Source organism: Sminthopsis crassicaudata, chromosome 1 (assembly GCF_048593235.1).
Source record: "Sminthopsis crassicaudata isolate SCR6 chromosome 1, ASM4859323v1, whole genome shotgun sequence".
In the NCBI taxonomy this organism is placed as follows: Eukaryota; Metazoa; Chordata; class Mammalia; order Dasyuromorphia; family Dasyuridae; genus Sminthopsis; species Sminthopsis crassicaudata.
This window is the reverse complement of record NC_133617.1, coordinates 702750427-702772185: the sequence shown is the minus strand read 5'-3', so window position 1 is coordinate 702772185 and position 21759 is coordinate 702750427. Positions and strand designations below refer to the sequence as shown.

At 35.4% G+C, this 21759-nt stretch overlaps 1 protein-coding gene across 4 annotated transcripts in view; it reads right to left on the bottom strand.

The window, feature by feature from the left end:
- Positions 1-21759, bottom strand: part of RAF1 (Raf-1 proto-oncogene, serine/threonine kinase) — a 73399-nt gene that overhangs the window by 10882 nt on the left and 40758 nt on the right. For 3 of the 4 annotated variants that reach the window (XM_074283875.1, XM_074283874.1, XM_074283876.1), the window contains exons 2-11: positions 19252-19484; positions 17347-17459; positions 13280-13382; positions 12810-12967; positions 11437-11535; positions 6412-6565; positions 3328-3355; positions 3096-3223; positions 2562-2679; positions 368-452 (exon numbers count right to left, since the gene is read on the bottom strand). In XM_074283875.1, coding sequence (XP_074139976.1) covers positions 368-452; positions 2562-2679; positions 3096-3223; positions 3328-3355; positions 6412-6565; positions 11437-11535; positions 12810-12967; positions 13280-13382; positions 17347-17459; positions 19252-19458 — 1193 coding nt within the window. In that variant the 5' untranslated portion in view covers positions 19459-19484. Of the gene's footprint in view, positions 1-367; positions 453-2561; positions 2680-3095; positions 3224-3327; positions 3356-5762; positions 5823-6411; positions 6566-11436; positions 11536-12809; positions 12968-13279; positions 13383-17346; positions 17460-19251; positions 19485-21759 lie in introns of all 4 variants that reach the window. The other variant, XM_074283877.1, reaches the window with a different exon arrangement.

Here is a 21759-nt window from a genome sequence, read left to right as displayed (position 1 = left end):
AAAACGAGAGCAGACATTTCAGCATTGACTATAGGGGAGCATAAAGGGGGGATAAAAACAAAACAGTCTTTGCCCTCAAAGAACTTGAGAGTCTACTGGAGGGAAGGGACCAAAGTGTTCATTTACGCTCTAGATCACAGCTGATGGAGGGTGGGGGAGTTAGGATGGGCAAAGTTAGTATAAGAAGGCAAGCATGGCCAGACTATGTACTTTAATTGACCTCAGAGATCCCCTCTTAAGTCTGAACCACTATAGGAAGCACTATGTACTTACTAAGATGATTATCCTGTGGAACATTTTCACAGAAACATCATACACATTTGGCAGAAGGGCTTCTGAAACAAGACAACAAAACTTTTCTGCTCACCTTAAGACAGCCACTTCATTCCTGAAAGCTTGAAACTGTTCTGGGGTTGGATCAATGACTTTTAGTATCTTCACAGCAACATCTCCTGCAAATTAACTTAAAGTCAACACGACAAAAAGGAATGCTTTTTACTTCAAGTTGTCATCTATGTGACAGAGCAGGGAACTGCCATCTAAGAAGGCGGTCACATCAATGCAGGCTCTGCTATAAACGATTCTCATAAGCCATTTTCTTCAGTCTCATTTCTGATTCTGTTGCCTTCCTTACTCAATAAATGCCAATGTGCCAGACCCATTATGAAATCCCTGCTCTCAGCCTCTTCTCATCTAATTCACTTACTTAGCTCATCTTCCCACACTCGGGGGCCATAACACTCTTCTCACTGACTTCTTTTTGTAGGAAGCCTTTCTCCTTGTGTTTGAAACCTTGTTTCAAAATGTTTTTCTCTCCTTTCCCCTTACCCCCTCCCCTAGACAGCAAGTAATCTAATACATATTAAACATGTTTGCATATATTTTGAAAATAAAAAACTTATTTTTTTTAAAGGTCAAATAATCAAAGGTAAGAAATCACAACTTAATTCGTATAGTATTAGATTCCAGTAGTAGGTAACTATACAATTAAATAGTGGTCCAGTATAAGTCTTGAATGTAGAGTTTTTATGTACAAATTTGAGGTGTTATTATTAATAAAAATAACAGCAGTAAGAGTAAAACTGAACAAGAACTTTTCCCTTTATCATTTTAAAATAAGAAACAGTCCATTATTTCAAACAACATCTAAAATTCTTGTACAATCCTTAGGCTGCTGCAAATGTCTACTATTTACTATTCTATCTGCCTTAATCTTGAGATCTAATTTTTGTTGTTTTAAAAAAATTCAATTCTATTTTTAGTTCCAAATTCTCTTCTTCTTCCACTGATAAGACAAGAAAAAGAAAGCCTTGTGTCAAATGCAAATGCAAAACTATCTTTGAATATATTTTGTGTTTTTTTAAAAGCGTTTTATTTTCAAAACATGTGCATAGATAGTTTTCAACTTTTATCCTTGCCATTTATCCTTGCAAAACCTTGTGTTCCAAAATTTTTTCTCCTTTCCTTCCCCTTGCCCCCTTCCCTAGACAGGTAAGTAATTCAATAAACATGTACAATTTTTCTATACATATTTCCACATTTATTATGCTGCACAAGAAAAATCAAATCAAAAAGGAAAAAATGAGAAAGAAAAAAGAAAAGCAAGCAAACAAATGACAAAAAAAGGAAAAATACTCTGTTGTGATCCATATTCAGTATCCACAGTTCTCTCTCTGGATACAGATGATTCTCTCCATCACAAATCTGTTGGAACTGGCCTGAATCACCTCATTATTGAAAAGAGCCACGTCCATCAGAATTGATCATCATATAATCTTGTTGTTGTGTACAATGTTCTCTTGGCTCTACTCACTTCACTTATCAGACTGATTTTAACAAGGATGCTGTAAGTGAACTTGAACTTGTATTTATATTCTGTCTTTGGTTTCATTATTCCAATTGGAATTTAAAATTTAAATCTGAATTACAGTTCCACATTTCCCAAAATAGATGAAAAGGAGGTGCTTTTCCCAATAAGTGAGTTTTCCAGGTAACTGAAGCTGACCCTTTTTTAGGAGTAAAATTTTTTAAAACATTTTTTGAAAGGCTACATAAGTAAAATGTGTTACATACTTCCTTGCATTCTTAAGCACAGGATATTGAACAAATATATCCTTTTTATAATGACTTATGGCCATCACTATGAGCAATAAGTCTCATAAACAAAACATTTTTAATCTCAAGGGAAAGCATGAAAAGTGCATCCATTGTGCACATCTGTCCATAGAGGCAATGAACCTTCACCATAACACATTTAACTTCATGATACAAAATAAGTTGTCATCTGCCAGTGATTTTGGAAGGGCTTTGGAAATGTGAACAAATTTAAAAGGTTGATTGTTTCAGTCTTAATGTCCCTGTCCCAATTCCCTCATCCCAATGCTGTCCCAATGCTCCAATTGCTTCTAAGCACCCTAACTACTGTGTAAATAGCTCAATCTGACACAATTCTGTGCTTGAGCTCCTTGGCTTTTCCTTTCTTGGACCATATCCCCATATGCTAAAATACTATATACTGCAGAGGCATGAAACCTGAAATAAGCAGCCTGGCCCACACTCACCATGCCATTTGCCCTTGTACACTGTCCCAAAGGATCCCGATCCTATTCTGGTTGATAACATGACCTCACTGGCTTCTATTTCCCAGTAATAGCTTGAATCCCTCTGTCCACGTGGCCTCTGGAACAAGTAAATGGGTCATAGTAAAACACAGCAAATATACCCACATTATACACCAACATACAAATTGTGTGTGAAAACAAATGATGTCAAACACTGACATGTAAGACTCCCCAACATATATTACAATAGCTTTCAGATTAAATGGCTGGCCTTCTCTGTAATAGCTCGAATTCTGCCCTAGCAGAACTCTGGCCTCTGATCCCAGGACCTCCCTGGACTTAGAAAAGTAAGATATCCTGGCTGCCACCACCATGCTGCCAGATTTCTACTCTTTACGTGCCTCTCCCCTCCTAAGAGACAAGTTACCAACTGGCTACCTTCAGTTTTAATCCCAGTGCCAGAGACATAGTTAGCACTTAATAACTGTTGTATCCTTCATTATTTGAAACAATAAATCAAGATGACATACTTACAATTTTATTTTTTTCTTGTGTACTGGATCCCGGGGCTCTTTCTCTGTGTGCTGGAACAGGTGTTTTGGACTGAGACCAGCCAGTTGGACTCAGGTTGTTTGGACTACTGGACAAAGCTGAAGGTGAGGCTTAACACAAAAAGACAAAATCATTTAAGGTATACATAAGCCAGCAAGAAACCCAGAGTGATTAAAAGAAAGCATGTTACAGTTTATGTATGACATACAAGTACCTGATTCACTGTGACTTCGAATTGCATCCTAAAATAGAAAAGAAAAAATAATTAGCTTTTACTCTATCTTGTGGGAAGAAACAGGAGAGGGAGGATATACAAAACTGGAAAGAGGATTATGAAATATCTAAAATTCAGAAATTGTAAAAATATAACTTGGGAAATTTTCTTTCGACTAAATTATATATATATAGCGATGGATATATTTTTCAAGGATTTTACTCCGAGCAATAAAATGGTTTATGTTAATTTGCTATCTACAGAAAATCACTCCCAATTTCCCCCTAACAAAAGACTGCTGAAATGTTAATCAAGTAGGATGGTCTTTTCTTTAGTCAGATCCCAATTTTCTTGTTACTCCTAATTTCAGTGGGTTCAGTGAAACAGATCACAATGCAAAACTGTCATGGGATTTTCCTGTTGGCATTCAGCAAGGTCAAATGTAGGTGTAGAAGTGGACAGTGGCTGAATGGAAAGAAGTGATTTGGCCTTGGTCACAGAGTGGCAGAGTCTGACCAAGAAATCAGCTCTCCTGACTTCAGGTCTAATTCTCTTCCCATTGCACCAGGCAACCTCCTCCAGCTGAGGAATAAGGTCCCCTGACCAGCAAAGTTCCATCTTAAAAAAAAAAAAAAAAAAACTTCACTGGATATCTTCAATATAAAGAAGATCCAACTCACTTCCAATTGATCAATGATGGACAGAAACAACTACACCCAGAGAAGGAACACTGGGAAGTGAATGTAAAATATTAGCACTACTGTCTATCTACTCAGGTTACTTATACCTTCAGAATCCAATACTTAACGTGCAACAAGAAAATTGGATTTACACACATATATTATAACTAGGTTATACTGTAACACATGTAAAATGTATGGGATTGCCTGTCATCTAGGGGAGAGAGTAGAGGGAGGGAGAGGAAAATCTGGAAAAATAAATACAAGGGATATGTTATAAAAAAATTTACTCATGCATATATACTGTCAAAAAATGTATAATTATAAAATTAATATAAAAAAAACTTCACAGAGTGGCTTTGGATACTATGGCACTTTCTTCTGAAGGCTTACTTCTGTGACTAATATTCAGTACTAATTAATAGAAATCTCTATTTGCTGGATGACAAAAGCTTCATTCTCACATAGAAGGACTCCATTTTCTCCTTAGGCCTACCCATTGTTTGTAACAAAAACTTTCTACTTTTTATATATTACCACAGTAAAAAGTATTTATAAAAATACATTAAAATACTTTAAATCATTCAGATTTTTGGCAAGGAAAAAATTAAACAAAAACAAATAAGCATCCTTATACAATCTTAACACCAAAACTAAATCTATTTTGGGGTTCTTCAAACTCTCTTAGCAAATTAGTTCACTAAATGCTTAAGACATATCCTGAGAGTTGAATTCAGCTCTTCTAACAGCTGACCTTCCTGCAAAACTAATCTAATAATTTTAACGAACTGAAGTATGTCACAATATAAACTAGAAGAAAGGTTTTTTATGTGCTAAGATGTTTTATTTTAGCACCTTCCTTTCCTCAACCTATATACATGCTTTATTGTAAGCCGCTTATATTGCTTTGTTCTCTTAGAACTTGTCATTTAAAAGGAATCCTAAATATTAAAATTTAAAAATTGAAATTTAAACAACATGCACTAGTAAATTTTAAGTAACTAGAACAAAGGAGAAAGTAAACCGGATTCCAAAGAACAGGGATAATTAAGATAATTATGCTAATCATTTATTAGAATAGAAATACTTAAATTTTCTCTATTACTATAATTGCTTAGAGAAGAAGGACTTGTATGAGAGAATCATTTATTCAAATAAGCACACCCAAAAATTTGGAATCAAAATTTTTGTCATATAGGCATGGAAGCTTAGCTTTCATTTTAAAAAGCAACAACTGGTGGGACAAATGATCTTAAAGGTAATTATTTGGAGGCTAGAATAAATAAATTGCCATTTAAATGGCACATGCTTGCCAAGAGTTTCTAGTATTTTTACTGACAAAACTAAAACAGCAACAAATTGAAACAAATTGAAAAGACATACATGGCTTATTATAAATGAGACACAACGAATCTATATTATTACTATATAGAAATAAATTACAGAAGAACTAGAGTTTGAAGTTTAAGAAACAAGGAAAAAAATAATCCAATATTTGCATGTGTTTACATAGGTGAAATTAAATTCCATCCTCCCCCCCAAAAAAATTCTAAGAAGCAGTTAACAAGAGAGCAAAAAAGTTTCCTGCAGTACATAACCTTTTAAACCCTTATAGGAATGTTACAGAAGTTAAGAAAACTAGTGTGGCAAATTCACAAATTAAAATTCTCTCCTGTCTTGATGTTATGCTCTGTGGCACAATCTGGGCAATCCTGTTAATCACAAGAAAGCAAAGGCATGAAGAAGGATACCTACTCTTGCCCTCAAACATGACCGTCTGCACCACGCCCTGGGAGAAGTGTTCACGCTGCTATTCTAGTCCAAAGCAATGAGAAATAAAGAAAGAACAGAGGTAGCATTTGAGTGTTTTCAGTTGCTATGGAAGAACTAGAAAGAAAAGGAAACAAAAACATCCCAGCAGGAAAGCAAGAAAAGAAAAGCAGTGGGAGCCAAGCTCTGGGCACTTCACTCAGTATAGAATCCCTCTCCAAATGGGATACCATCAATCCTGCAACTTGTTCCAGACTTTTAAACTTAGAAGCACTTTTCTGCCTTGCAGAGAGCTGGTCCTTTCTTCATTCCTTGTAAAAAAAAAAAAAAAAGGCCAAAACATTGGTGTTCCTTATCATGAATGTGCTAGCTTGGTACTTGTGCAAGTTTGGAAGAAAAAGGTTCACACTAGGCTTTCTATGAACAGTGCTGCCTCTAACCCAACAGTCCCCTATATATTACTCAGCCAGGCAAAAATGTTATAAAGGAAGCAGGGCAATTCAAACATAAAGGGATGTTAGAGAGCATCAAAATTTTGGTATGAAAGCCAGCACTGGTATTTATCTTGAAAAATAAAATCTTCTCCTATTTGAAATTAGTGCTAAACAATTTTCATTTTAAGTAGTCCCATTACCTCTATAATCCGACTGTCCACTGGCATGGTGGTGCTGACCATGTGGACATTTGGGGTGGACGTAGACCTCTGCCTCTGGGAAAGGGAGCCTTCTGAGGATGGCGGCGATGTGCTGAACGTGAAGGCATGGGGCGTGGAATACCTGTGCTGGGAACTAGCAAAGGGGAAAAAAGAGGCTAAGTCATCTTCAAACTTCCCCATACTAAAATATATTTGCTTAGTTTCCTCATAAAGATGTCTAGAGACATACCACAACAAGATTTTATAAAGTTCACTCCTATTAATGATAAAGAGTAGTTTTTTCAGCAAAACTTTCCATCATTTTAGTAAGAAAAATTTTCAAGTGCTAGTCTAGCAAAATGCTATTAAAACCTAAGAACATGGGGGTATCTCTAATAATAAATAACTTCTTTTCCTTTTAAATAAATCATTAATCCAGAATGTTGTAGCATCTTTAGGAGAGATAAATATTTGCCAATTTATTTAGCTAGTTGAAGCTTGTCCATTTTAATTTAGAGGCTAAATTAAAGGGCTTTAAAAAAGATTTTGACAGTAAGAGGAAAGACCTGCCTAGCATGTTCAGAAAAAAGGCTAGGGCATTAGGCATTTAATTTTTGACTCCCCTCCTACTAACAGGTTTTTACCTTAAATTAAGTGCTAAAACAGCTTCTCATTTGGTATTAAAAATTGTGAAATCAGTTGTTGATCCCCTTAAAAATAACCACTTTCTGAACCTCCAACAGTTTTTATGAAGTTTAGCAGTAATTTTCATTAGTTGCTCTAAGGATTAGTTGTGTTCTGTTAAAAGTAATAAAATAAATCCCGTGTCAAACAGTAGTAATCATAAAAGATAAAAACAATTCTAAGCTTCTTCAAGGCGAACTGTCCATTTTGCATGGAGAAATTAATTACCTAAGCATTCTAAATTATTTGAATTGTGCCAGTCTGAAAGTCTGGCTCCTCAACTTAAAGGTTTGGTTGAATAGTGCTAAGTCAAAAAGAATGGTTTTCAAAGACTCACTGCTCTCTTGCTTAGAGTCAAATGAACAAATAACATTTGATTTCTGATTCCTAAGAACAACTCCATTTTGAACTGGAATTGAAGAAGTTACACAGAATTGAGAAGTAGTAATATGATGTACTCAAACATGTTTTGAATACAACTTCCTGACACCAAGAAATTTTCCCTGTTATAAATATGGCATTAGGGGCAGCTAGGAGGCGCAGTGGATAGAGTACCAGCCTTGAATTCAGGAAGACCCGAGTTCAAATCTGGTCTCAGACACTTAACACTTCCTAGCTGTGTGACCTTGGGCAAGTCACTTAACCCAGCCTGGGGGGGGAGGGGGAAGAATATGGCATCATGACATCTAAGAAATATCCACTCTGATTTCTCTTGTTCAGTAGGATAATTATGGAAACACATATAGAAGAACTGTACATGTTTAACATATACTGGATTACTTGTCATCTAAAAGAGGAATGAGAGGGAAGGGAGGGAGAAAAAAAATTTGGAACACAAGGTTTTGCAAGGGTAAATGTTGAAAACTATATATAGATATGTTTTGAAATAAAAGCTTTATATATTTTTAAAAACAATAAATGCACAAATTAAAGAAAAAAAGAAATAGCCACAAGTGCCAAGTATCCCGAGCTGAGGAGAGGTGTGGTTAAATTAAAAGCAGATTGTGCTTTGGAGTCTACTTCAGATTTCACCAATCTACTGGGCTAATAGCAAGCAGCCACATGATCACACCATTTTCCCATCAGACCATAAGACCTTTTACTAATGAACAAACTTAAAGGAATGTTATGATGAATAGCAATTTTGAAAAGTTGACTGGCTTAAGTTTACACATTGAATATGGCCCTAAAAAATTTCAACCTTAGAAAAATTCACTTTTCTATCATTTGGGGATGTTTTGTATTCTGCATAAATTTTAGGTAGTTTTAAGGATGACCTTTTAATTGCATTATCTATGTCTCAAACTCTTACAAAATTTGGCTCAATTTTCAAGACTCAATCAGTTGAAGAAATTCTATTACTTATAAGCCAGTAACTTCTACAAGGTTAGTAAAGTAGAACACTGAAAACTGCCTTTGGAACCATGTCACAAAACAGCAGAGTACAGTGGAAACAACAATGGACTTGGTAAAATGGGAATAACCCTACTTCTGTTACATAGCCATGGTTGTAACCTAAGTATTTTATAAATTCTGAATCACTAAATAAGGGTGTAGGAGTTGTGAAATGATCCAACCATTCTGGAGAGCAATCTGGAACTATTCCCAAAGGGCTATAAAACTGGCCATAGTCTTTGACCTATGACAGTGCCCCTACTGTGCTTATATCCAAAGGAAATGATAAAGGAAATCAAAGGACCCACATGCACAAAAGTATTTGTAGCAGCTCTTTTTGTGATGGCAAAGAATTGGAAAATAAGTAGATGCCCATCAATTGGGAAATGGCTGAAAAAGTTGTGGTAGATGAAGGTAATGGAATATTATTGTTCTATAAAAAATGATGAACAAGATGATTTTAGAAAGGCCTGGAAAGATATACATGAACTGATGCTGAGCAAAACAAGCAGAACCAGGAATACATGGTATACAATAACAGCAAGAATGTTTGATGAACAATTATTAAAGATTAGTTTTTTGATCTCAGTGATTCAGTGATCCAAGGCAATTCCAATAAACTTGGGAGAGGAAATGCCATTTGCATCCAGAAAAAGAACTATGGAGACTGAATGTGAATCACGCCATGCTATGTTCACTTCTTTTCTCTGTTTTTTTCTTTTTTCTTTCTTTCTCATGGTTTTTCCCTTTTGTTCTGATTTTTTTTTCTCCCAACATGATTCATAAATTAAGAACATATAAATAGAAAAAAAATTACAAAAAACCTCCATAAAACTAAATAAAGGTGTGCATGTATAAGTTTCTCTATGACATGAGCCCTAGTGAGATGATGGCCCCTATACGCAGTAAATATTAAAATTCAATATCTCTCATTTTTCTACCAGTCATACCCATATTCTGGCAGGATTCAGTTCCATGTAAATAACATGGTGTTGTAATAAATGTGCTAGTGCTATAGAAAATTATTTATGATAGAAAGTAAAGTTCCATTTAAAATAACTACGTGGGAATTTACCTGCCAAGACTTACAAAGGGAATATATAAACATAATTACAAAACACCATTCACACAAATTAAGACAAATCTACCAAACTGGACAAATGTCAATTACTGAGAGGTAGGCTAAGCCAATATAATAAAAACAACCATACTACCTAAATTAATTTATTTATAAATCATATATATATATATATGTGTGTGTATATATATATATATATAAATTATAAAAATAATTTATTATTCAATATCATTGAATTAGTTTATCAAATTGCCAAAGAATTAATTTATAGAGCTAAAAAATAATAACAACATTCATTCAGAGGAAAAAAGGGTCAAAAATATCAAAAGAATCAATGGGAAAAAAAAGAAGTGTAAAGGAAGAAGCCCTAGCAATATCAGATCTCAAACTAGACTACAAAACTGTAATTGTCAGAACAATTTGGTACTAAGAAACAGGGAGGTAGATCAGTGAAACATTTTAGGTAAATAACACAGAAACAAATGAGTACTCAAAGATCCCAACTATTGGAACAAGAACTCACTAACAATTGTTGGGAAAACTGAAAAGCACTTTGGCAGAAAGTAGGTATAGATTACCATCTCACATCAAATATCAAAATAAGCTCAAAATGAATACAAATTTAGACATAAAAGGTGATATCATAAGCAAATTAGGATGGCTTGAAAGAAATTACCTGTTAGAATTATAGATGGGGAACATTCCCCCATAGGGATGCCAAACAGTTGACAGAGAGGTTCACAAGAGACAATAAATTTTATTATGTGAAATTTAAAAAGATTTGATGTGAATAAAACCAATGCACTTAAAATCAAGAGAGGAAAAAAGCAGGAAACTTGGGGAAAACATTTTGTAAAAAATTTGCTGATGGCCTCATTTCTAAAATAAGAAGAATCATGACCCAATTAATAAAGATATGGCTAGGCAGTTTTAAGAGAAAAAAAAAAAAATCAAAGTTACCAATAGCCATGTGAAAAATGCTCTAAATAACCAATAATTAGAGGAATGCAAACTAAAACAATGCCAAAGTACCACCTCACATCCAGCAAATTGGCTAATATGACCACTAGAGAGAGAGAGAGAGAGAGAGAGAGAGAGAGAGAGAGAGAGAGAGAGAGAGAGAGAGAGAGAGAAGAAGAAGAAAAATTAAAAAGAAAGGAAAAGAATAAATGCTGGAGGAGCTGAGGGAAATAGCTACACTAAGTACTGTTCATGAAGCTGTGAATAAGTCCAATCATTCTAGAAAACAATTAAATTGTGCATACACTTTGATATTTGATCCAGCAATACCACCACTAAATTAATATCCCAAAGATATCAAAGATAGAGGAAAAGGACCCAAACACACCCAAATATTTATAGCAACTTTGCGTTGGAAAAACTAGAAATTGAGGGGAAATGGATGAACAAGTTGTGGTATATTAATGTGATATAATACTAATGTGCTATAAGAAATGATGCAAGATGGTTTCAGAAAAACTTGGGAAGACTTGTATGAACTAATGCAATAAGAATTGAGCAGAACTAGAACAATTTATACAGTAACAGTAATATTATAAAGACAACAAACTTTCAAAAACTTAGTAACTCTGACCAACCATAATTCCAAAGGACTCATGATGATACATGCTATCTACCATCAGATAAAGAAGTGCTGGACTGAGAGTGCAGACTGAAACATATTTTGTTCTCTTTCTTTTTCTTGGCTTTTTTTTTTTTTTTTTTGACATGGCTAATGTGAGAATTGGTTTAGCATAACTGTTTAGATTTACAATGGGTTTTGTTTTTCTTACCTTTTCAGTGAGTGAGTGAGACAGAAAACTTGAAACTGAAAACAAAATAAATTTAGAGGGAAAAGGGCGATTTACCTAATGGGGATCTGGGAAACAGACTCTCGCATCCGACGCATCGTTAGAGGAGGTAGTGCTGGTACACCACTATCACCAACATTGGAATTTGGAAACAATCTAAATGAAGTTGGATAAAGACAGGTTTAGTCATTATTCAATGTATAGAAAGACCATCTTCCATCTGATTTAATTTCTCTACTTTTTTACAAAAGTATCAGTTGCTTTAAATCCCAAAATGATTCAGCCACATTTAGGTTTTTCTACCATTATTTAAAACTTCTGCAAAGTAAGGCACAAGTAGCACCTCTAATAATGTGCAGTAGGTGCCAGTAATTAGCCAAAAAACCATCATGAGTCCGAATTTAGGGACAACTAATGGGTATCCCTAACATAAAGCTCATTAGACAAAAAAGGATAATTTGGAAAGTTATAAACTTTCAAGTTATGACTGATTATTATGTTGAAGCTACTGACACAGTACCCACATTTTAGTCCAGCTAAGTGTATATATTTTAATATCAACTAATTTTACCATTTCATCTAAATATTACTTCTTTAAAAACACAATGAAAAGCATTTAATTCTCCTTGTTAGACTTTTCTATAAATTCAGCACCAAAAACATTAAATAATAGGACAGACTGGAAAAAATTATTTTTGAACAGAAGAGACACACATACACATATGTATACATGAACAAGGCCATTTACATGGTCTAAGATAAGGATTTCTGGCTTCTTATTTGAGGTAGCATTCTTTACATTTCAAATATACTCCAAAGAACATAAATGTCATGGGTTAAAAGATCAATAGGTACCCATGGAATAAATATGTTTTTACTATGTGACTACAAGTTTCAGTATTGAAATTCTCATCCAGAAAAGAAAATCATTTGGTTAGTCCTGTTCCTGCTGATGTCTATATTTACAATATTCAGATATGTGAATGCTTCCATAATTTTCTGTCACACATCTTGGAGAGAATGCATCTTTTAAGATGTAAATGCTGGTTTATGTTTAGCTATTCTTTTAAATCCAACACTATGCTTCCTTTTCAGAAGATATATATACATATATACATATGTATGTATGTGTGTGTGCAGAGAATCATGTATCTACTGGTTGATTAGGGGTTTGCTCAACACATACTTGTTGGTCTTAGAATACTAGATCAGATGACATGACCTTTCTCTGAGACTAGGGTCAATGTCAAACATTACAGTATTCTGGCTTTCGCTTTTGCAAATATTGTTATTAATATGCCTTAAATACAGAATTGTTCATTACAAATGACTACTAAGTCCCACAACCATCTTTTATACTGATTTTTCTAGGACATTGTTTACTTCCCCCATTACAGTATTTGATATTTTAAGAAAAGGAGGATTCTTACAAGAGTTGTCTGATATTACTCCAATCCACACACATGGTGGGGACCTTAGTGCTACAATGCTCATGGAACTTGTAGCCACATGTCTGACATCGAAATCCATTCAGGAGGAACTTCTGACAAATATCACAGAAGGCAAGCTTCAGGAAAGTTTTTCGAGCCTAGGAGATGAAGAAGAAAAAAAACAAAACATTACACACTGTCAAACAATTAGTAAATGGAAAAAAAGTCAGTGACTCATTTCTATGTAATCCACCCTTCCCACACCTCCCCAAAGCTAAAGGATCTCAAATATAGAAAATCCATAATTAAGAATTTAAAAGATGTTTTTCTCTGAAGATTACTGCATTATAAGCTGTTATAACCGCAGCTTCTTATTCAATGGTAACAAGTGCTACTACAATGTAAAATTCCAACTTATAAATCTAAAAATATAAAAACATACTATAAGGATAAAAGAAAAATCAACTTACAAAATTGTGTGTTGTGAGGGGAACGTGATCCAGAAAATCTACTTGAAGTTCTTCTCCCACCAAGGAGGCTGCATCAGTATTCCAATCTAAACGTGTTTTTTTCCTAAACAGAATTTTAAAATGTTTCAAAATAAAATTATATTATCCATCCTAGGGACTATATATGCATGCCTAATACTGATGAAAATGCTGTCATTCTTCCACTAGACAAGGAAGAGGTTATTCTTCTATTTAAATGATTTCCAATTTACTATGTTACAAAGCTAGTATGTGTCAAAGGTGGGATCTGAAATCAAGGCTTGCTAACTCCAAGGCCGGGCCTTTAACTTTTATACCAAAGCTTCTTAAAATGTGGGTTACAACCCCATATGGGGTAATATAATTGAATGGGGGGAGGGGATTCGTGAAAAATTTGGCAATAGTAAGTTACCAAATATTCTGCCAAGATATAATTCTTTAGATAAAAATAAACAAGCATATCCATCTCATCAGTATGCGAATTTGCCTTCATCTTAAATAATAAAATTATATGTATACCAAGGAATTGTTTTCAAATACATTTCTTTATGATTTATTATGAGTAAATGTTTGATTTGTATACTTATTTTTTATATCCATATACCCCACGAGTGGGGAAAGTTTAGAAGTCCCGCTTTTAATCACACTGCCTTCTCACTAGCTGACTATAAATCAGCTTACCTAATTCTTTGAATAGGGTCCACAAGGGGGCGCCATAAGACAGAGCTGGGTCTATCCTTAAAAGGAGTTCCAATTCCAATCTCAGGCCATTGCTAGTTGTGCCAACCTGAATAAGTCACTTGACCTAATTGTCTTGAATTTCCTCAACCATAAAATGAGGAAAATACTAGCATTTACTTCTCAGGGTTGTTCTGAGGTTCAAATGAGTAAAGCAGGGGTTCTCAAACTACGGCCCCGGACCAGATGTGGCCGCTGAGGACATTTATGCAGCTGCCGGGTTATGGCAAATGGGTTGAGGGGCAGAGACAGAGTGTGAGGTTTTGTTTTTACTATAGTCCGGCCCTCCCACAGTCTGAGGGACAATGAACTGGCCCCTATTTAAAAAGTTTGAGGACCACTGGAGTAAAGTATCTAGAAAGTATTTAACATATTGGCATCTGGGGCTTTTATAGACGTTTATTCTTCCCTCCCTCACCCCCAGCTCCTCATCCCAATTCTAAATATACTGCTTGATCCAATCAAATAGTGATAAAATTCTTGATCAACTTCAATGGCAAAACAAAAGTTATTTCCAGTTTATTCTTGAAGAAAGAACCTTGCCCTGGAAAGGGCCTGATGTCACCCTAAAATAAATCAGACCAACTTTCTTCAAGTAAACTCTATCTAGCCCTAGAACAATTCCAACTTTCTGTGGTAACCTGCAGATTGGAATAACTCTGTATGGGCTGACCTCTGCAGGCCTGATCGGTCAGCTGTTAGCCATTCTCAATGGGTCCTAACGGAAAAGCTGGTTTGCTGGGGTGATAAGGGGAGGAGAAGCTTCTATAGACTTCACTATACCTCCCTTACTTAAGGGAAATGTATCTTAAAGGTGGAAAGAAATTTAGGGTTAGTAAAAGGAAATACTATGTACAGAGTAGGTGGTAAACACAGAATTTTTCTTTTCTGTCTTCATGTGGGAGAAGAAAAGTGTTTTGTTTTGTTTTTAATTTAGCTAAATTTCTAGGAGACAGGATCATACAGGAAACAGCTTCCAAAGTTAGTCCTCATGACCTTTAAAATAGCCTTTGGTCTCCCTATGAAAAACAGATAAGTGAACTGGATAGACGACAAGGGACAATCTGAACTTTCTCAAACCATGTATAAGCTCTGTGGAAAATGCTGTCATCTTTCTGAAGAGCAGGTCAATTGTTATGAAGGCATCTTGAGACAAAGTTCCACTTGCAGAAAAGGTTAAAAAAAAAAAAAAAAAAAAAAGCTTTGTACTGAAGAAAGGTGAGAAAATAGACAAGGACATGGCACAGACCCCATAGTCAGAAGACAGAATATAGTATGTGCTTTTGAGAAACAACAGTATATCACACCAGGAGAAGAATAGGGTTGAAAACTTAGATAGATACAGATGCCGAAGGCAATGTCCTGAGGACTCAACAAATCTTCAAATGATATAAAATGCATCTGGTCATTTTGGAGTCTTCTCCTTTTTAAAAATCTGTTGCCACTCTGATAAATGATAAAATTTTATTTAGAAATATGTTGAATTAAGCTAGTGGTACAATTAAGCAGGTAACCTTCTTTTGACCCAAACGCAAATGTGGGAGGTCATTCTACCAAGCTAGAAAGGTGTTAAATAGTTATCTTTTTAACAGACAGCATTATTAAGTTCAGAAAGGCTTCCAGCCAGAAGGTTGCCACCTACTTCTGAACTGTAATAAAAAATGACTGCTGAAGGGGAAAAAATTAAGTCCTGCAAAGCTATGTTAAAAAGACTCAATAAAATTCAATTCCACAAAGACTATCAGGTATGGGGGCAGCAAGGTGGCGTAGTGGATAGAGCACCAGCCCTGAATTCAGGAGGACCACAGTTCAAATCTGGTCTCAGACATTTAACACTTCCTAGCTGTATGACCCCTGAGCAAGTCACTTAACCCCAGCCTCAGGGGAAAAAAAAAACCAAAAAACAAAACTATCAGGTATGGTTCAAGATAATGTCCTATGAATAATCCCACTAGAAGCCTTTGCTTTCTCAGTTGTGAGCCACCCCTTCCAGTAGTGCAGCTCACAGCCCTGATGTCCCTGGCCTCCTTTGCAACTCTGATCTATGCCCATATAGACATGAGCTAAAAACTCATATAGACAACATGCTGAATGACTAGTTGATTTGCAAATATGGCAGTGAAGCAAATGGGTTAGGCTAGTTCTCACACTCTTTTTCTTTCTTTGCATACTCATCAAGAAATGCTATAATCTGGGAGGTGGAAGGGGTTGGAAAAGCCAAGATATCGTCTACACAATTTATATCCTGTGTTTTTTCAGATATTTTCAATATTGGTCTCCCAATGGTCTCAGCAAGATTCTCTTCTGTATCAACTCATTCCAACTGCTCTTTCCAGCTTTATATTCTGTAGTATTTCCCCTTCCTCAACCAGCAATCTAAAGATGGTGGCTCCATTGTCCATTTCTTCCTTTTTATCCCTCTGAACTCCTCTGCCTCTGTATTGTTACATAACATACATTTCCTATTATATTATTCTCCCCTCTAGAAAGTAATCCCTTATAACAAAAGGAAAAAAAAAAAAAAAAAAAAACCTCCTCTCTCTCTCTCAGGAACTATGCTTGCTTTTTGTAATTTCACAACTTTTTTTTGTTTTGTTTTATGGATGGGGATTCTTCCCACTCCCAAAGTCAATCGTTTCCTGGGTTTGATTTCATTTTGCCTAAATTTATCTAAGTCTTACCATGCTTTTGTATTCTCATAGTTATCAATTCACCGCACTCATATGCCACCCCCCAGTTGATTGTCATCTGTTTTGCTTCAATTAGTTCCTACTACAGAAAGGGCCAAGATAAATATTTTGATATAGACGGGACCTTTCTAGTAATTACCTCCCTAGTATATATGCTTCAAGGGGCCCAACTGTCCTTAACAGATGAAAAATTGATTAGCAAAACCAGATCACCACCACACCATTTCTTTCCTGTTTGTTCCAGTTTTATCCTTCAGTGTTCCTGGGATTACAACTATTCATCTCTCACCAAGCTTTCTTTGAACATGTTTTGCTTCTCACTGCCCTTCTATTTTATAAGGCAATACTGCTCATAATTAACTATTCTTTTCCACAAGATTTTACATGTAGAATTTTACATGTATAATTTATAATAATTTGTCTAAACCAGTATTGCCCTTGGCTACCATAGTCGTCTGCTTGGCAAGGAGAGTCAGTGTGGGCAGCTTCTGAATAAGAGCAAATACTGCTCTGCTGTGAGGTAAATATTCACTGACTATAGAAAGAGTTGCAGTTATTTGAGACTGAAAAGTACTTTTTGATCATAGTTGCTGACTTGCTTATGCATTTGAAGATTCTTACCCTTTGTGTTCATGGAGAAGACGAAACACTGCACAACATTCTGGCTGGAGGCCTCTCACTTTAAGAGCTTTCATAAGGCAATCATGCAAGGTCATTCCATTTCGAACATTAACCTATAAACAAAGAGGTGATTTTAGAATAGAACAAGGTCTTATTTTTTAAATGTACTTAATATTAGACATCAAAATTAAACAGACATTCAGAACTCTTAGTACTTTTTAAAAAGTACTTCTATGTAAAATGTGTCTACAAAAGTTGGTGGATAATCTGCATTTCTCCTAGCGATATCTCATTTTTTCCCCCCCTGAGGCTGGGATTAAGTGACTTGCCCAGGATCACACAACTAGGAAGTGTTAAGTGTCTGAGACCAGATTTGAATTCGGGTCCTCCTGAATTCAAGGCTGGTGCTCTATCCACTGCGCCACCTAGCTGCCCCAATGTCTCATTTTAAAGATAGGAGATTTCATTTGGAAAGATTAGATCAGTAATGTCATTAATCTAATCTACTGTCTGAATCAATCTAGTATATAAATAGGATTGAGATTTTTTTTTTTCTTTTTCTAATTTTTAAAATTTATTTTTATTTAGTGCCTGGGTTATACTTTATTTTTTAAAGTAATAATAACTTTAATTTTTGATTGACTTTTTAATGTAAGAATTCAGATCTATTCTCATTGTATAGGTTAATCTCTTAACCAGAGATGAGACAAATCTGCTTCCCAGCCCAACATCAATTTTAGCTCACGTTGTTGTCTCCTCATCCTGACCCCTGATCATCTACATCATCCATTTGGGCATTTGATCATGTATTTTACTCTCTGTTATCAGTTCCTTGAAGGCAGGAACTGTGACACAATACTTCTCTTGCTCCCTGAAAGATACCTATGTATAAAATCCTAACGATAATCTACATCACATAACTATTGTGAAAAAGTATGTAATAAACCTCAAGTACAAAAGAAATATTATTACTATTAGAAGTGTGATCTAGCAGAAAGGAGTCCTGACTCCAAATTCAAAAAACCCTAGGCTAGCTCTGTGCCCCCTGTGACCTTTTTTCAATTATAACTAAAATAACAAGAGTTGGCATTTATAAGAAATTTTAACATTTATTAAAACACTTTAGTTACATTGTCTCATTTTGTCTAAGCCTCATAATGCTCAAATATCAAGTCGCTGGGCTTCAGTTTCCCTATCAATAAAATGAGAGTTGCACTACATTATCTGTGAGATCCTTGCAAAATCTCCATCCCATGAGCATAATAACAATGCTAATTAATGTAAACAATAAGGCAATGAGTTCAAAGCCTTGGCTTTGGGCATGTGGGATATACACTATTATAGGCAAGCACAGCAGCACTAGAAAAAGGGAAGTGTAAAAAGTAGTGGAAATGAAAAAAGGGAAGGCAAAGAGATCAACAAGAAATCTATTATATAGAAGGACATAGTAGTTCGATGTGTGTAGTGTGTGTGTGTGTACAGCATTCTATATAATGTAGTTCTATATATTATAAAGAAACTATACAGAACTTCTGAACATAGAAAATAAAATTTCAATTGAAAGGATTACATATATATATATATATATATATATACACACACACACACACACATATATATATAAATATATGTAAAGAATCATTTCTATATCATATAGAACACTATAATGTAAGAAATATAATAGCCTTCCAAAAGAAGACTGATGCTGCAAAGGCCTGTGGAGGGTGGGCAGCTATCACCCCATTTTACAGAGAAAAGCCTGAGGCTTAGAAAGGAAGTCATTTGTTCAAGGTCATATAGCTAGTTAAGTTGGAGTGATATGATGGATCTGGATGAAAACATTTAACTTCTGCTCAATGAAATTACATCTTAAAGTCTGACAGTAGCTACCTCATACATACTTACCACAGTCCTTTGCTTGTTTGGCAAGAAAACTCGGATAGTATTACTTGTTTTGGAGGAATCTGTAAGTTTGCCATCATCTGATGCCCGGCGCTGATAGCCAAACTGCTGGACAAGAGTAGGAGAAATACAGCCAGAGCCATCAAAGACTGAATCTTTGAATCCAAAACCATTACTGATCGTCTTCCAAGCTCCCTGAAAATGCTCCATTGATGCAATTTAAACAGCAGTTAAGCCTAAGAAAACAAAGACAGAAAGAAGATAGTTGTAATTCTGAAATAATCTGTTAAAACACCAAGAATGAAATGAATAACAAGGCCCAAGGTCACATAGTGAATTAATGGTCAGGTAGAACTAGAATCCAAGCTTCTAATTTCTCCACCCAGATTTCTTGCCAATCTATAACAACATTCTATGATGGCAATAACACCATGTGTAGAACTTTCTACCACATATTTATTATTTTGGAATAATGTATCTGTTTAGTTATCATCAGAGGTAACTAGGTGGCACAATGCACAAAGTACTGGGTCTAAGAGCCAGGGAGATTCATGTTTTTATGTTCAAAGCTGGCCTCAGACATGATCCTGAACAAGTCATTTAACTGTTTGCCTCAGTTTCCTCATCTACAAACCAAGCTGGGGAAGGAAATGGCAAACCACTCCAATATCTCTGTCAAGAAAACTCCAAACAGGGTCACAAAGAGTCAGACACTACTTGAACAAGAACAAAAAGTAATCAATGATTCTCTATTAATCTCTGAGAGTTATTCCCTTAGTGACAATAACTAATAACCTTCTTGTTAATGCCTTAGCATGAATATTGCCACCTTCCCACCATTAGCTTATATGTCCAAATTATGGACTTGTGGTCACCTGACATGCTCCCCGGTAGGGTGATGAAAATGAAAAGGCTGAGGAAATGAATTTTAATCTTTCCTCTGAATCTCTAAGGGGAAACAGCTCGGTTCAGAACAATCACAGAACGGATACAATCTCCCTGGGCCTCCATTTCCTCACCTGCAAGCCAAAATAAGGGAATGAATTGGTTAAACTGAACACTCTGTCCCTCCTGGCTCTAGGTCCTTGTACATTATCGACTTTTCAACGATGACCACAATCTTCATCTTTTCATCACCAAATGCATGAATGTCACTTCTCTTGGCTAGGTATGGCATTCACTAAGGCTCTCAATGTCATTACAATTATTTATTTGGGATCCTAATATCTATTAGATCCATTAGACTATTATAACAATCCAGTTTTAGATAAAAACAATTAGACCTGAGGTAGCAGTTTTCTGATACTGATTAAACTCTGATTAGTTGGACATGTTTCCTGGTTCTGGGCAAGACACCATTCTCTAGTAGGCTTGTTTCCTCATCTTGGGCTAGATGATTTCTAGCTCTAAATCTATGATTTTATAGCATCCAAAAAAAAACAAAAAAAAACCCAGCTGATCTTTTGATAAAAGGCAATGAATTGTGATAAGATATATGTAGACTGTCGCCCAAAAGAAAACGTCTACTTGCAAGAAATAAATATTAAATCCTTCCTTAGGGATTGAGGAAAGGAAAAAAAATACACTGAGATTTACAAGAATCAACTTATGGGGTGGCTGAGTGGTACAGTAGACAGAACACTGGCCTTGGAGTCAGGAGGACCTGAGTTCAAATCTAACTTCGGACAACTTGCATTTAATAGCCTTGGGACCCTGGCCAAACTTGACTGCTTTGCCAAAAACAAAAAATGAATCAACTTATAATATCATGCAAAAGTACAAACAGTTGAACCATATACATAGTAGTTTCAAAGTACTACTAAGTATAGGTGAAATGAATTAGCCCCAACCAAATCCTGAGTATTCCCATCTCCACAAAACGCCTCGAGTATGGATATCTGTCATTAAAATCTAAACAGGTCAAAGAAATAGCAAAGTCACCCCCCATCCCCAGCCATCCTTCTATGACCACCTCCCACATTCAGCACCACAATGGAAAATGCTGTTTTAATAAGCAAAGACCATTAAAAGAGCAATGAATTGGCAAACAGACTTCTGAACCCTTAGGTTTAGAGGCTGAATTGTACCACTTATCAGCTGTATGATCTCAGGTAGATCAGTTAATCTCTTGGAGATCACGAGTGCTGTGCTTATATTATGGTTATTACAAGGATTCCTTGAGGATAAGTGTGCTTTTCTTTAGAATTATCTCAACATGTGGAAGCTACAGAAAACTCAGCCAATTTGTGTTTTTAAAGAGATATATACAAAAGAAAGAAACAAAGAAAATAAGTGAATAGTATTCTCTTAAAATACATTCATCCTGAGATGTAAAAGGCATAAGTATAATAATGAAGGTTTTATATTAATTCACTCAGCAGAACAGCTTAATCATCATAATGAGATTCCTATATACTATCCCCATTAGCAAGACAACAACTATGACAACAACTGTGAAGTTATTTAAACACAGGAAATATGTAACAGTGTTGGATATGGAGCACTGATGTT